This window comes from Cryptomeria japonica, chromosome 11 (assembly GCF_030272615.1).
Source record: "Cryptomeria japonica chromosome 11, Sugi_1.0, whole genome shotgun sequence".
Classification (NCBI taxonomy): Eukaryota; Viridiplantae; Streptophyta; class Pinopsida; order Cupressales; family Cupressaceae; genus Cryptomeria; species Cryptomeria japonica.
The window spans coordinates 364,670,933-364,686,255 of NC_081415.1; the positions used below are offsets into that span (position 1 = coordinate 364,670,933).

At 38.3% G+C, this 15,323-nt stretch overlaps 1 protein-coding gene across 1 annotated transcript; it reads right to left on the reverse strand.

The window, feature by feature from the left end:
* Positions 1–12,744: 12,744 nt before the first annotated feature.
* Positions 12,745–14,604, reverse strand: LOC131049228 (acyltransferase GLAUCE). The gene is made up of 2 exons (XM_057983274.2): positions 13,878–14,604; positions 12,745–13,804 (listed from the first exon to the last, which is right to left on the reverse strand). The coding sequence occupies exons 1-2, from the start codon at positions 14,319–14,321 to the stop codon at positions 12,881–12,883; spliced, it is 1,368 nt and encodes a 455-aa protein (XP_057839257.2). The 5' UTR covers positions 14,322–14,604; the 3' UTR covers positions 12,745–12,880.
* Between the last annotated feature and the right edge of the window lie 719 nt (positions 14,605–15,323).

Consider the following 15,323-nt stretch of genomic DNA (forward strand, 5'->3'; position numbering starts at 1 on the left):
GCTTTGAAGGCCCCCATAGAGAACACCGTAATCTTAACTTCATCCTTCGAGATCGGATTCATGATGAGATCATTATCTTCCATCTTGAGGGGAGACGAGAGGCAATGAAGGAGGTCCTCATCCAACATAAGGACCCCAGTTCTGCTATCATCCCTAAGCAGAGCTGAGAAATAATTGGTACTCATTCTTCCCAAGCTATCCTCATCTTTAATATCCTAATTGTGGTCATCCTTTAAACAAGAAATGTGGTTTCTTCTCCTATGGATATTGGCTGATTTGTGGAAGAAGGCCGTATTTTTATCTCCCTCCTTGAACTATTGAACCTGATATTTTTGTTTCCAATAGAGTTCTTCCCTCATAGAGTTTTCCTTCCATTTCCTCTAAAGGTCAGCCTCCTCTAGGTGGGTTGCTTCCAGGAAATCCCCTTGATCAATTTGTTCTTGATGTTGGCATTATGGATGAATTGATTATGTGTGGAATTGATGTTTTGTCATTGATGTCAACACTAGCTGTTACCGGTAGACAGGTTACCGGTATAAGATCTAATTTTACCGGTAGGAGAGATTATATGTTGGACACTTCCAGCATGTTTGGATCAATGAAGTATATTGGATTTCATGAGTTATATGCTCCATGAGCATGTTTTGGTCAGTTGGTATTGGCTTGGCAATTGGATATTATCATACACTCTGGTAAACCCTTACCGACACTGGTTTATGGCTTTACTGGCAAAGCTTTCATTGAGGAATTGTGGCAGGATGCACAATTGGTGTTGGTGTAGCTTCTTCGCAGATTTCAGGATGTTGAAGATGTTCATTGATAGTGTTTAAATTGATTGAAGACATTGCTCTGGCGTGGTGGACCTAGAATAGGTCTGGTACCTATCTAGGTTATGGACCAGTATCATGCTAGTGTGTACTCTACACGTTACCTGGATGATTCGAGATGTTTTATTGTTTTGGTCTTAAGCCCACATGGCATATCATTGTAATAAGGAATTATGTAGTCAGTGAGACTCTATTTGTAATGAGCAGTACACTCTAGGCAGTGTGTCTTCCTGCAAGTGCAGGCCCCTCATTGTAACACATACTTTCTGCAGAAGTATCATCTGACTGTGGGTAGGCTTCCCACCGTGGTTTTTCCCTTTCCGGGTTTTTCACATGCAAATCATGGTGTTATGTGGTATGGTTGTTTTGCATTTATTATCTTCTTAAATGTTAAGTTATATTGTTTACCGATATATGTTTCTACCGGCATCTATTTGTGCTTTACTGTTACTTGATTGGTGTAAGGTTGTATTGTGGATTAAAATTTATAATTTGTTAACAACTAATTCATCCCCCCCTCTCAGTTGTTCACCGGTTATCCTAACAATTGGTATCAGAGCTTTGGTCCTCTTTTGCAGAAGCTTAACCGCTTCAGGTAGATCCTATGGTAGCTAACACTTATAATCCACCGACAGCTATTTTCAGAAGAGAAATCCCTAAGCTTGGTGGAACAAATTATGAGATATAGAAAATTCGAGTGGAGACTCATCTTAGATGTCTTCGAAAGGATATTTGGGAGATCACTGAGAAAGGATACACACCTTATGATCCAGCATCCGGAAATCCTGCTCCTGCAAACCTGGCCAAGAATATTGAAAATGATTACAGAGCTAAAGAAGCCCTCTTATGTGCACTTACTGATCAACAGATCATGGGATTGACTGACAAATCATCGGCTAAGGTTATATGGGACAAATTTAAAACTCTAAATGAAGGTGACCCTACAGTCAAAATTGCTAAACTTGATGGTTACCGGGTAAGGTATGAAAACTTGAAAATGGAAGGAAATGAAAGAATTGTTGTGTTTATGGAAAGAGTAAATGAGATTGTTATGGGAATTCAATGTTGTGGAGGATTTCTAAGTGAAGATGAAATAGTTTTCAAAGTCTTGAGAGCCCTTCCACCGGCTTACAAGATGAAGGCAACTGCAATTAATGAGCTAAGAACAATGGCAAACACTTCAGTCAACAGAGACATTCTGATTGGGAAATAATCTGTTTTTTGAGCTTGAAGAATTTGGATCTTCTGGAGTTGTAAAGTCTGAACCTTCTTTTCATGCATCATCATCAACATCTACCGACAAAAGTGATTGGAGAGTCCTATATGCAAAATAATTGGAAGACATGAGGAAAGAAGATGAAAAGCTTGAGCAACTTGAAGCCTTATCTGCTAGAAGAATACCTAAAGGTCCAACTGGAAGTAAGTATGAAGGAAAAGAACCTTTTAAATGTTTTTCATGCAATAAGATTGGTCATTTTGCATCTAGATGTCCTTAAAGGAATGCAAGGTTTGAGGAAAGAGTTAAGAAAACTTTTAAGCCTAACCTGAACAAATATAGATTCAAGAAAAACAAACAATGCTACATAGCAGATGAGGAAGGAGTAACTGATGACTCTGGAGATGAACCGACAGAAGACTCAGCTAGTGGATCTGGAAATGGAAAGGAATGGGTGTTTTATGCTTTGAAGGAAGATGAACCAGAACTGGCTATCAAAAATGAAGAGAAGGCCCTGACAGCAAAAGTTGAAGATAAGGATGAATGGGTAAATGATAGTGGATGCTCACATCATATGACTGGAGATAAAGGGAAATTTGTGTCCCTGCAAGAATACAATGGTGGTCAAGTCATATTTGGAGATGACAAAGCATGTATGATCAAAGGTAGAGGTATTATTTCTCTGGATGGCAAGCATAACACTGATAATGTCTATTATGTAGAAGGTTTAAGGCATCATATTTTGAGTGTTGGTCAATTAGTTGATAAGGGTTTTCAACTTCATCTTAAAGATAGAAAATGCAAAATCATTAACAAGACTGATTTGGAGATTGCAACCAGTATTCAGACAGGAAGTAACATCTTTCACCTGAACACTGATAATAAGACATGTTTGATTGCTCATATTGATGAGAGTTGGCTATGGCATAAGAGGTTGTGTCATGTTAATTTTGATTGTATTGTTAAGATCAATTCAACCAAGGCAGTCAGAGATATACCTAAGATTATGAAGCCTCATAAACCGATATGTAAGGAATGTCAATTGGATAAGCAAGTCATAAGTTCTTTTAAAAGAATAAATGATAAATCTAATGATGTACTTGATTTGATTCACACTGACTTATGTGGTCCAACAAGGACTAGAAGCTTTCAAGGTGATAGGTATTTCATGCTAATTATTGATGACTATTCTAGAATGATGTGGATGACTTTTCTAAGGGAGAAGTCTGAAGCTTTTGAGAAATTAAAGATCTTTAAAGTGAAGGTTGAAACAAAAACTAGATTGAAAATTAAATGTCTAAGATCATATTATGGTGGTGAGTTCATTTGTCATGAATTTAACTTTTATTGTGAGACAAATGGAATCAGGAGACAACTATCTGCACCTAGAACTCCTCAGCAAAATGGAGTAGTTGAAAGAAAGAAGAACTATTTTAGGTGTAGCTAGATCTATGATGATGGAAGCTAAATTGCCTCATATCTACTAGAGAGAAGTAGTGAGTATATCAGTCTACACACTGAACAGAGTTCACATCAAAGGTGAAATCGGTAAGACCCCTTATGAACTATGGTTTGGACATACACCTACTGTTAAGTATTTCAGAATTTTTGGAAATAAATGCTATATCAAAAGAGATGATTCAATTGGAAAGTTTGATCCTAGATGTGATGAAGGAATATTTCTTGGTTATTCAATTTAGAGAAAAGCATATAGATGTTATAACAAAAGATTGCATAAAATTGTGGAAAGTGCTAATGTGAAAGTGGATGAACAGTACATAGATCATTATATATCATATGATAGGGAACCGGCAGTGGAAATGATCATAACTGAACCAGCAATGCCTCAACCGGTACCGGAAGCTAAAACAACTACACCGGCACAGTCTGAACATTCAATTGTGACTGATGATTAGAGTAGTGAACCTAAAGTTCAAAAGACTCCAAGGTATGTAAGATTAAATCATTCTGAAGATCAAATCATTGGAGATAGGAACAAGGGAGTAATGACAAGAAGAAAATTGGCAACTGAAGAGCTATGTCTTATTTCTCAAGTTGAATCGACAACTGTTATTGAAGCTTATAAGGATAAACATTGGTTAAAGGCTTTGGAAGATGAATTAGATCAAATAGAGAAGAATAAAACTTGGTCTTTAGTTTCTCGGCCTAAAAATAAGAATGTTATTGGAACTAAATTGGTTTTTAGAAATAAATTGAATAAGGATGGACAAGTTATAAGGAACAAGGCTAAATTGGTCTATAAAAGATATTATCAAATGGAAGGAACTGATTATGGTGAGACATTTGCACATGTAGCTAGAATTGAAGTTGTTAGACTATTCTTGCCTATGCAGCTTATAAGAACTATAAGGTTTATCAAATGGATGTCAAATGTACATTTTTGAATGGTGAGCTTGAGGAAGAAGTTTACATTGAGCAACTTGATGGATTTTCACTGATAGATGACAAAGACATGGTTTGCAGATTGAAGAAAGCTTTATATGGTTTGAAACAGGCTCCTAGAGCTTGGTATGCAAGGTTGGCTAAATATCTTTTGAAGCTTGGTTTTAATAAAGACAGTGATGATAGTAATCTATATTCTAAGATCGTTGACAATGATATTCTGATTATTGAAGTTTTTGTTGATGATATCATTTTTGGAGGAGAAGATAAGTTGTGCATGGAATTTGCTAACAACATGAAAAATGAATTTGAAATGTCCATGATTGGCGAAATAAAATTCTTCTTAGGTTTGCAGATTACTCAAACTGACAAAGGCATTTTTATCTGTCAAACTAAGTATCTGAGGGAATTGTTGAAAAAGTTTGGTATGGAGAATTCCAAACCGATAAGTACACCTATGGCTACAAATGAGAAATTATCTATCAAGGATACTTCTTCACCAGTAAATCTGATAAGGTATAAATCTATGATTTGTGGTCTGTTATATCTAACTCAGATTAGACTTGACATTATGAATGCAGTAAGTATTGTTTCAAGATATCAAAGTAATCCTAGAGAAAATCATGAATGTGCAGTAAAGGGGATATTCTGGTATTTGCAAGGAACAACAGAATATGGTTTCTGGTATTTCAGAAATGATGATTTCACTTTATGTGCATATATTGACTCAGATTGGGTAGGTGACACTGATGACATGAAGAGAACTTCTGGTGGAGCTTTCTTTCTTGGAAAGAAACTAGTTTCATGGATAAGCAAAAAATAGTCATGCATTTCTTTATCTATTGCAGAAGCTGAGTATGTTGCAGCAACAACTAATTGCACTCAAGTTTTGTGGATGAAGCAAATGTTGAAGGATATCAGGGTAAATTACAGTGAACCGGTAGTTATCTACTGTGATAACTCTACAACTATTGACATGTCCAAGAATCTGGTATTTCACTCTAAGACTAACCATATTTCAATAAAGTATAACTTTTGGAAGGACAAGGTAGAAACAAAGGAAGTCAAATTGATTTATGTGAACACTAAAGAACAGATTGCGGACATATTCACTAAACCGTTGTCTAAGGAATCATTTAAATAATTGAGAGACGGGTTAGGGGTTTCAGCCCCTCCGTTAGAGACTTGATTGATGAAGTTTGTCATCAGTCTGGTATATATTATTAGAAACATTATTCATTCTGACACTGATGAATGGTGCTACTACTCAGGGGGAGTAGTCAACTTTGAGACTCAGAGGTTAATATCATTGCTTTGATATTTTTGTCAGATTTATGGCATTGATGTCAAAGGGGGAGTGATAGTAATGTGAAAAAACATTCCGAGCCTTACAGAGATATCATTCACATGGGGAGAGCTATTGATTTTTTGTTGTCTTTCATAGGGGGAGACTTGTTTGGCATTTCTTGGTACTTAGATGTTTTTTCACATCTAGTGTTGTCATCAATGCCAAAGGGGGAGATTGTTGGCATTATGATTGAATTGATTATGTGTGGCATTGATGTTTTGTCATTGATGTCAGCACTAGTTGTTACTGACAGACAGATTACCGGTATAAGATCTAGTGTTACCAGCAGGAGAGATTATCTGTTGGACACTTCCGGCATGTTTGGATCAATGAAGTATATTGGATTTCACGAGTTATATGCTCCATGAGCATGTTTTGGTTAGTTGGTATTGGCTTGGTAATTGGATATTATCATACACTCTGGTAAACCCTTACCGGCACTAGTTTATGGATTTATCGGCAGAGCTTTCATTGAGGAATCATGGCAGGATGCACAATTGGTGTTGGTGCAGCTTTTTCGAAGATTTCAGGATGCTGAAGATGTTCATTGATAGTGTTTGTAGACACCTAAAATTAATATTTAATTAATTTAAGCCTATCAACATAATTAATTGACTTAATTGTGTTATCCTCATTCCTCTCAGAATTAATTAAATCTAATTTAATTAATCCTATCACTATTGTCCAATAATTAATTTATCAAATAAATTAATTATTCCCCTATTCTTCTAAAGTCATCTCAATAATAATTTCCTCTAAACCCACTCAGTTAATTAATTCTAATTAATTAACCTAGTCATGTGATTCCTACAAATCACTTTTCCTAATCCCACTTAGCCTAATTAATCCTTTCTAGAATATCTCATAAACATGCTTATCATTATCCTTCAATTTTTTATTCCCACTCATGTCACATCAACATTGAGTATCTCAAAGAAATTCAAATTTCTTTGAATCCCTTAATGCATCCTTATTTTGGAATTTTTAATTCCTCAAGTTTGAAATTCAAATTTCTCCCCCCTTTTTCCAAGGAATTTTATATTCCTGTTTATTTTCCCAAAGCACCCTTGATCCATGCCTTCTATCTAAAATCAATCTCAACCCTTCATAATCAAATCAATCTTGGCCCTCCATTGGCCTTCTCCAATCTATAAATTGGAGCCAATTCTCTTCACAAATCATCCACTTCTCATGCATTGTCATGCTGCCTATTTCTTCTTTCATCCTCTTCTAAACCTCCCTCGAATCTATCAAATCCTTAATCCATCATTCAAATCCTTCAATCCACCTTGTTGAGCACAAATGAGAGCATTTCACATCAAGCAAGCAAAATGAGCACATCAAGTGGAGCATCATCAAGGGGTGCCTTCACTTCATCAAGATCAATCCGAAGGAGAAGGTAAAATAGCAAGGTAAAATGGTCTCTTGATGTTTTTATCATTTTCATGTTATTTTATTATGTTTTTATCATTTGACCTTCTAATCCATTTTCCCCTCTTCAGTGTTTAAATTGATTGAAGACGTTGCTTTGGCGTGGTGGACCTAGAATAGGTCTGGTACCTATCTAGGTTATGGACCAGTATCATGCTAGCGTGTACTCTACACGTTACCTGGATGATTCGAGATGTTTTATTGTTTTGGTCTTAAGCCCACATGACATATCATTGTAATAAGGAATTATGTAATGATTTTATTGTAATATCTTTAGGTGGCTGACCTAATTGGTTTAGGCCTTAGGGTTTGTATAAATAAGAGGTAGAAACTCTTTGTAAAGTATCATGGTTATTGGAAAGGTCATGGTCAAGGAATGTAATGTGTGAATATTGTAATATCATTCAGGAAGAGGAGTTGATCGATCATTGGTGATCGGATTGGTTTCAGAAGAGGATTTATTCCTCCGGCATTGAGCTTAATCAGGCATAGTAGATGTTATTTCCAACAATTCACTCTATTGGATTGTTGTCCATTTATCTGAGAAAGTTGTATCCTCTTTGTAGTCAGTGAGACTCTATTTGTAATGAGCAGTACACTCTAGGAAGTGTGCCTTCCTACAAGTGTAGGCCCCTCATTGTAACACATACTTTCTGCAGAAGTATCATCTGACTGTGGGTAGGCTTCCCACCATGGTTTTTCCCTTTTCGGGTTTTCCATGTACAAATCATGGTGTTATGTGGTATGGTTGTTTTGCATTGATTATCTGCTTAAATGCTAAGTTATATTGTTTACCGGTATCTGTTTCTACCGGCATTTGTTTGTGCTTTACCGGTGCTTGATTGGTTTAAGTTTATATTGTGGATTAAAAGTTATAATATGTTAACAATTGATTCACCCCCCCCCCCCCCTCTTAGTTGTTCACCGGTTATCCTAACACTTGAATGGCCACCAACTTGATGTTGATTTCCTTTTTCTGAATAAAAATGTTCCCAAAGGTGTTTTTATTCCATCCCCTGACATTTCTTCTAATTAAATCTAATTTTTGGGCGACCCGAAACATGGGTGTGCTAGGGATGTTAGTCTCCCACCATCTTTTAATGCAATCCTTGAATTTTGGGTGGGTATTCCACATGAATTCATACCTAAAGGAGTAGCTTTTCCTTTTGGAGTTGGTGGTGTTGAAAAAAAGAAGGGGGTTATGGTCAGAAACTGTTCTGGGGAGGGCAGAAAGTTTCAGAGTGGGATCAATACCCCAATTGCCCAAGATGAGAAATCTGTCTAATTCGACCTGATTAAGGTCCTTCCCTTTTCTAATATTGGACCAGGTGAATCTTTGACCAATTAAGTCCACATCAAGTAACCCATTCCTACCAATGAACTTTGCCAGGTCAGTCATGTTGTTAGAGTACTCTAGAAATCCTCCTAATTTTTTAGAAGGAAAAAGCGAGGAATTTAAGTCACCCGCAATCATCCAATGAGAATTGTGATCATTTTGAAGGAGTAGTAATGTCATTCCACAGAGTTAACCTTCCTATTCTAATATTAGGGGCATAGACATTAATGAGAAACTAGGAGTCCAGGGTAGAAGAGAGCCTGGAGACAACAAAGTTGGCAAAGGTGGTAATCAAGCTGCCAAAGAACTTAGAGGGGTCCCACATAGTAACTAAGCCACCAGAGCCTCCGCTAGCATCACTAATAAAGAAGTCAACACCAGGCCATATTTTGCCCGTGATAAGGGAAAAGGGGGCATCAGTCATTTTAACCTCTTGAAAAAGAACCTCAATTTTATTTTGAAAAATACAATTCTTGAGAGAATACTTCTTCTGAGGGTTGTTCAGGCCTCTCATATTCCATGAGAGAACCTTCATTTTTTACCTTTTATGGACATCTCCAAGGTTCGCTGCCTGCCATTGGTGACATCCCTTGCTGCTTCCTTTTATCTAGATAATCTCTAAGATGGGCAGCCAATCTTTAGGTTAGACCCAACATCAATCTTCACATTCTTGGTATTGCGTCTTTGTGTGATCCATCCATCATCTCCAGGAAGTTTGCAACCACTAGAGGAAGCTCCAGGCGAGGAGGGACCCAAGCCCAAGATAGTCCAAGGGTAGGCGTCGAAACCTTGCATGGGTGGGCCTTCAAGAGCAACAAAACCGGAGGGTAACCTACTAGCCCATGGGCGAGTAGGGGGCCAATCGCAATCTCTCCCTCTTCGAGTGTTGACTTCAAAGGGGTGGAGGTTAAAACTTCAGAGGGAATGAGAACAATATCTACCTTTTTTGGAGTTGGTCGTTCCTCCGAGTCTAGCTTGGGAGCTCCTTCCACCTCTTTATCAGGCAAGTTAAGGAGTTTAATGATGCTCTCTGTAAAGGGGTATTCTTTATAGTTAGTCTCAGGACCCTCCATAGAAGTACAGTCCATGATGGGGTCTTCCGCAACTACAGGACCTTTAAGCTTGAGGGGCTTGGGGTCCGAGACTTTGCACTGATAGATTATATGCCCCGCCTTGTGACATTTCTCGCAGAAGAGGGTGGCATTTTCATAGCCTGGGGCCTGAATCCAACTTCCCAACCTTGACTTAAGAGTAATGAAGTTAGTAAGATTCTTACTGATCGTAGCCTGCACACAGAAGCGTGCATAAACTAGTCTGGATTTGGTTCTGGTTATATCATCAACACCCATAAAATGTCTGAAGGTGTTACCAGTCCATCTGAAGATGGACTCATCCCAATATTCAAGAGGGAGCCCCGAGAGGTGGACCCAAACCGGAGCAGTCTTTTGCAGGTCAGCGGCCGGGTCGAAACCAACCTTCCATCTGCAGAGGGATAAGTTGCATCTTCCATAGGTCCAACAACCAAAGAGGACCATGGCAACATCTTCCTCAGTCATAAATTTGAAGAGGAAAATGGCCCAGGCATAGCACTAACAAAGACACTGCCTTTTAGTTTCCATTTGTCCAAAACCCATTTCCTAACCATCTCCATAGTAGGATGGAGAGAGAAAAAAATTCCCACCAGAGTGTTAGACATGTTTAGCAAAATGCGGTCCAAAACTTTGTCAGGGAACTCTAAAGCCAATCCTTCCTCATTTTGTAAGCAGACAGGGACAAGATTGGGGTCCACCTCCCTTGAAGAGTTCCCTACCAACCATTTTCTTGCCTTTGACAGTCGTGCTATCAACAAGGATCCCTTTGTCTTTTAGCTCATCCTGAGGGACAAACACATCGGGTTTAGGGATGGAATCATCAAGCTTGTCTGGAAACACCCCAGTACCAAGACAGTCAACAGAGACATCCTTGAGGGGAGTAGAAAGAACCATATTCTCGCCCAAGCCGAAAGTCACACCCACCGTAAGGTCCAGAGGGGATGCGACAACAAATTTCAGCACTGCAGAGTCTGGAAGGGGATCAGCAGGCAATGTGGGAGGCTCCCCACCCACGGGAACCACCATGAACAGAGGAAGTTCAAAATTCAAAAGAGTTGCTAAAAAAAAATGATGTTGATTAGCTACACTTCCCTCTCCTCAATGTTTTTGATAATAAAGTAGCCAAAACAGGGGGGCTGACCCGGAAAAAACAACAAGCCTCAAAAGAGAGCTAAACCAACACACACACAGTTGCCAAACAGCAGTCAGCCAATCCCTGCCTTAAATATCAAAAACAAAAACCACCTATAGCTATTGGATAACCCAAGATTGAAACCAATCTCGTCCAAATAGCACCTTAAACAACAGATAAACAACATATTGTTCATAGTATAATAACTGAGGAAAGTAGCAAGAGTCTTAAACTTAACAAAGATCCAGTCGATCCAAAAAATAAAACTATAACAAAAAAGAAAAGCTTTCACCATTAAACATGTTTTCCAGCTCCCAAGTGTTGTGAGAGCATGAACCTAGTCCAATCTTCAGCAAGGAACTCAAATAGTTCCTTCGTGTTGTCGCCTTCCAGCCTGCCCTGATCCAATTTCTCCTGGTGCAACAGGCACATTGAAGTAGCCGAGGAGTGCATGACCTTTATGGCAAATTTCCCAATTTTGTCGACATGGGACTCCAAATAATGGAGCTTCTTCTTCGCACCATTCAAGTCCTCGGAGATAGCATTACAACTCGCACACTGCACCACCTCCTCCCTCTCCTCAATGTTATTAGTATCCTTCACTCAAATTTTTAAATTAAAATTTTAACCTAAGAGGATCAAACATTAAATAAAAACTTCAAAAACTAATAAAAATTTTGTGGGATTTTTGTTTTTTCAAATAAAATTTAGGCAACATGCCTTTATTATCATTTTTATTTTATCTCCTCAATGTTATTAGAATGCTTCACTCATTCAAACATACAATTTAAACAATATTACACAATTTTATGCAATGATATAGCTTGGTGCTTAAGTACAATTCAACCAAGTAACTTAAAAAAACAACTTCCATCCATATTTAGACAATGTTAATTTTGAGGTTTACAAACAATGAATGAATTATAAATAATTAAGCATTATATTTCTAAATTTTCTCTAATGAAACACCCCAAAATCTCCAAGTTTACAATGTATACTATTAGTGGGACATCATTATTAATTTTTACAAACAAAAATATTAATTGTTTCTTAATATATTTAATTTCTTTTATTAATTTAACCAATAAATATATAAAAAATAATTTTGAACAATCTTATAATTTACATTTAATACAATTGCTATTGATTCATATTAGAAACAGTCAAACTATCAAAATTTAAATTATATTTTATATTTTTACAAATTTCAGTCTTTAATTCATGAAATCAAATTTCAGTCCTATTAATAGCTTGAATAATGCAAACACACATCATTGTAGTCATTTTCTATTTGTGTACATCAATATTAAAATAATTTTTCAACCTTGATAAAATTACATAGTTGACTATATAGTTATGTCTCCATAACTAATATTATTCAATTTATTAAACACAACAAAATTCACAAGAATAACAGATAAATAGAATTATCTTTAAATAATTTTTATTTTTTATTTTTTCACATTTCCAATATTATTCAATCTATTAAACACAACAAAATTCTAGACATTTAAGAGAGAAATTAGATTAAAAAACAAGAGTACAATACTTTAGTCCCAAAACATTTAATTTTTTGGGCATTGTGATGGATACATTCATTGTCTGGAAGGGCAAAATTTATTGGGGTGTCTTGGATAATCTTAACCGGAACCTGACATTGCAGTTAGGTATCGGTATCACAATTGAAAGACCTGGTCAGGGATCCCAAGCTGCTATCACATCATAGCTCGGTCACATTGTTTCGCCCATTAAATATTTCAAAGCTACCACCTGACATTCCCTCATCCATGCAACTTTTGAAGCATGTAGTGGGTCCATAGCTTTGTGGCGCTACAGTCATACAAGCTTAGAAACATTATTTAGTATGGATAATTTTGGGGCTATCACGACATTCAAGGTAGAAAATAAAACGCGACACTTATAAGAACAAGATTTTAATTATAGCCTTAAGAGACATATATAGAAAAGACCTGAGCTGAATATATAATAGTACAGTGTAATTACATACAACAGCAAAGGGCAGAAATCACTTGGAAACAAACAGTTGACGACGACACTCGAAAAGGGGGAGAGAGCAGAGCAAACAGACACATATTCTAATCTAACAAGAGAGGCAAAATGCGCTCAAACTTGGACATCTGAGAAGGAAGGAGAGCAATGACAATGTTAAGGCCGTGGCCATGGTGGTGCGGAAGCAAGAGCACGAGGTCCTGCGAGTGAGAGAAAATGACAGGACCAAGGTGCAGCGGCTTTCCCCAGGGAAACTGCACTTGATCCATTCCCAGCTTCCACCACGCCACCACCGAGAAGCTCCGCACTGCACAGGGAATTCCCTTGTTAACCTCCAACCAATCTAACATAGATCTCACATAGTCATCGTTGATCCTACGCAACCCCTCCTGAACCTTGCGCACCAACACCCCCAGAGCCTCATCGCGCACTTCCTTAACGCTTGCTCTCGCATGACCGGGTATCACCGCGTTGCCCGCGTACTCTTTGGGCAGTGCCGGCTCAATCTTGGACCTCACGTCCATTGGAAACAACACAGTCGCTATCTCATCATCCTCATCCTCCACCGCCGCCATCCGCGCCTTCCACACCAGTGCTGTCACCACTTCAAAACTGCTGCATTTCCAACCCTCCTCAGCGCCCTTCTCTTTCAGCCGCTCTATCGCTTCTCCAGAAAGCGAAAACAGCTTCAGAACATTTTCTTCTTCTTGCGCCTCAGCCATGTGCGCGGCGGACGCGGTCACGTCTTTTCCTCGTCCGCTGAAATTGGCGGTGAGCGTTAAGGTGGGCGGAAGTTCAGAGATCTTGGAGTACTCGTTATGTTGGTAGGCAATGGTGGGAGGATCCCTGGCTTTGAGAAGGGCTCGATCCACGAAGGGAGTGATGGGCAAGCCTTTTCCCATTGCGATGGACGCCAGGTTAATCATCATGTGAAAACACGAAATCCCATCAAGAATGCAGTGGTTCAGCCCCGCTCCCACAACGAATCCTCCGCACTTGAAACGAGTGGCCTGCCAAAAACAACAAGATGAATCAATATGAGAAAGTGGGTGGTGACATTTTAAGTGAAGAGAAGAGAGGTACCTGCAAGGTGAAGAGGGGAAGATGAGGTTGTTGGTGTGAGAGTGCGACGTAGTCACACAAAACGAAGCGTCGAAAAGCGAGGTTAGGAGTGGCGATGTCGCCGAGGTCATCCATGGTTAGGTCGGTGGAGGCAACGGCAAAAAAGGCACCGGCGCCGTTGCACTCGATCTCCAGCCGATCTTCTTCCTCGTTTAATTTGAGCCTTCCCGCCATGAAGTCGTAGGTTACCAGCATTTGGCTGAGCGCCTTCACGTAGCTGTCAACCACCTCCTGGAAAGTCATGGTGGGAGGTGCCGAGAAAAAGGAGAGAGTTCCCACAGGAGCCACCAGTGTCTGGTCTATGTTCGACAGAAACATAGATCGTGCCGCCTTCGTTTCTGCCGGATACACTGCAAATGGAGCCTCCACTTTTATTTTCAGATCCTCCATCACAACTTTCCCCATACCTTCTCTTCTCTTAATGTTGAATGTTGATAGACAAGGGGTCCCTGCGCTCCCATTTAAAGATTCGTGGGTGGCTTAAATCATTAAATGATGAACGCTAGTCTTGGAGTGGCAGTGGCAGCGACCAATGGGCATGGGCATGCATTCAATGAAACAGTTGTAATCCAGATTTGAATGCGCGGCCGTATTGTAGTTGAGACAGGCTTGCAGTTGTTATTCTCAAACACTGATTTCTAGCCACAGCTGGATGCAGTTTTAACCTCTATTGTATTGGATTGCACCATTTTTAACGTGAGATCATTAACTAGGTAGATATGGAAATAGAATGACATTATGTGTGTCCCCTTGAAATGACATGCCTATCTACTACATACACAACTTAAATGTGGATAACCTAACATCTGCACTAATTAAAATTATCTCTCTTTTTTTTCTCCTCTAATTTTTGCTATTTAGTGTGCCTTGTATCCTATTCTCAGGTTATCCTATTTATGTTCTATTATGTTTTCGTTTCTTGAAAAAATATATAAAATTCGCTCCATGCCTTCACTCTTGCAAGTTTTGTTTTTAGCTGTAAACTACTAAATAGTCCTCTATGGCCTGCTTTTACTCACTTTCGCCGTACTTTACAATTAAATTCTTAAGTACAGTACTAAATTTCAGAAATGATAAATATTTTAACAATGGTCATTGAATTTTGCTATTTAATATGTATAGCTTAGCAATTATTTTTAGTAAAGAGCCGTCCCATCAAGCTGCGTTTTCATGTGCATCTCTTTAATAATGTATATAAAAGAAACAATTTATATGAACAAACACCTCACTACGTTAAAGTTTAATGTCTGGAGTTTTATGTAATTGAATTTATATGGTTTTATTTAACAATTTATTAGGCATAAAGCGGACATAGCAAATAATTTTTGCATTTATATTAATGAATTCGTATTTTTTTTCATTAATTTTGTTATTGTTTTTATTTTTGCAAATCTGGTAAATATCAGA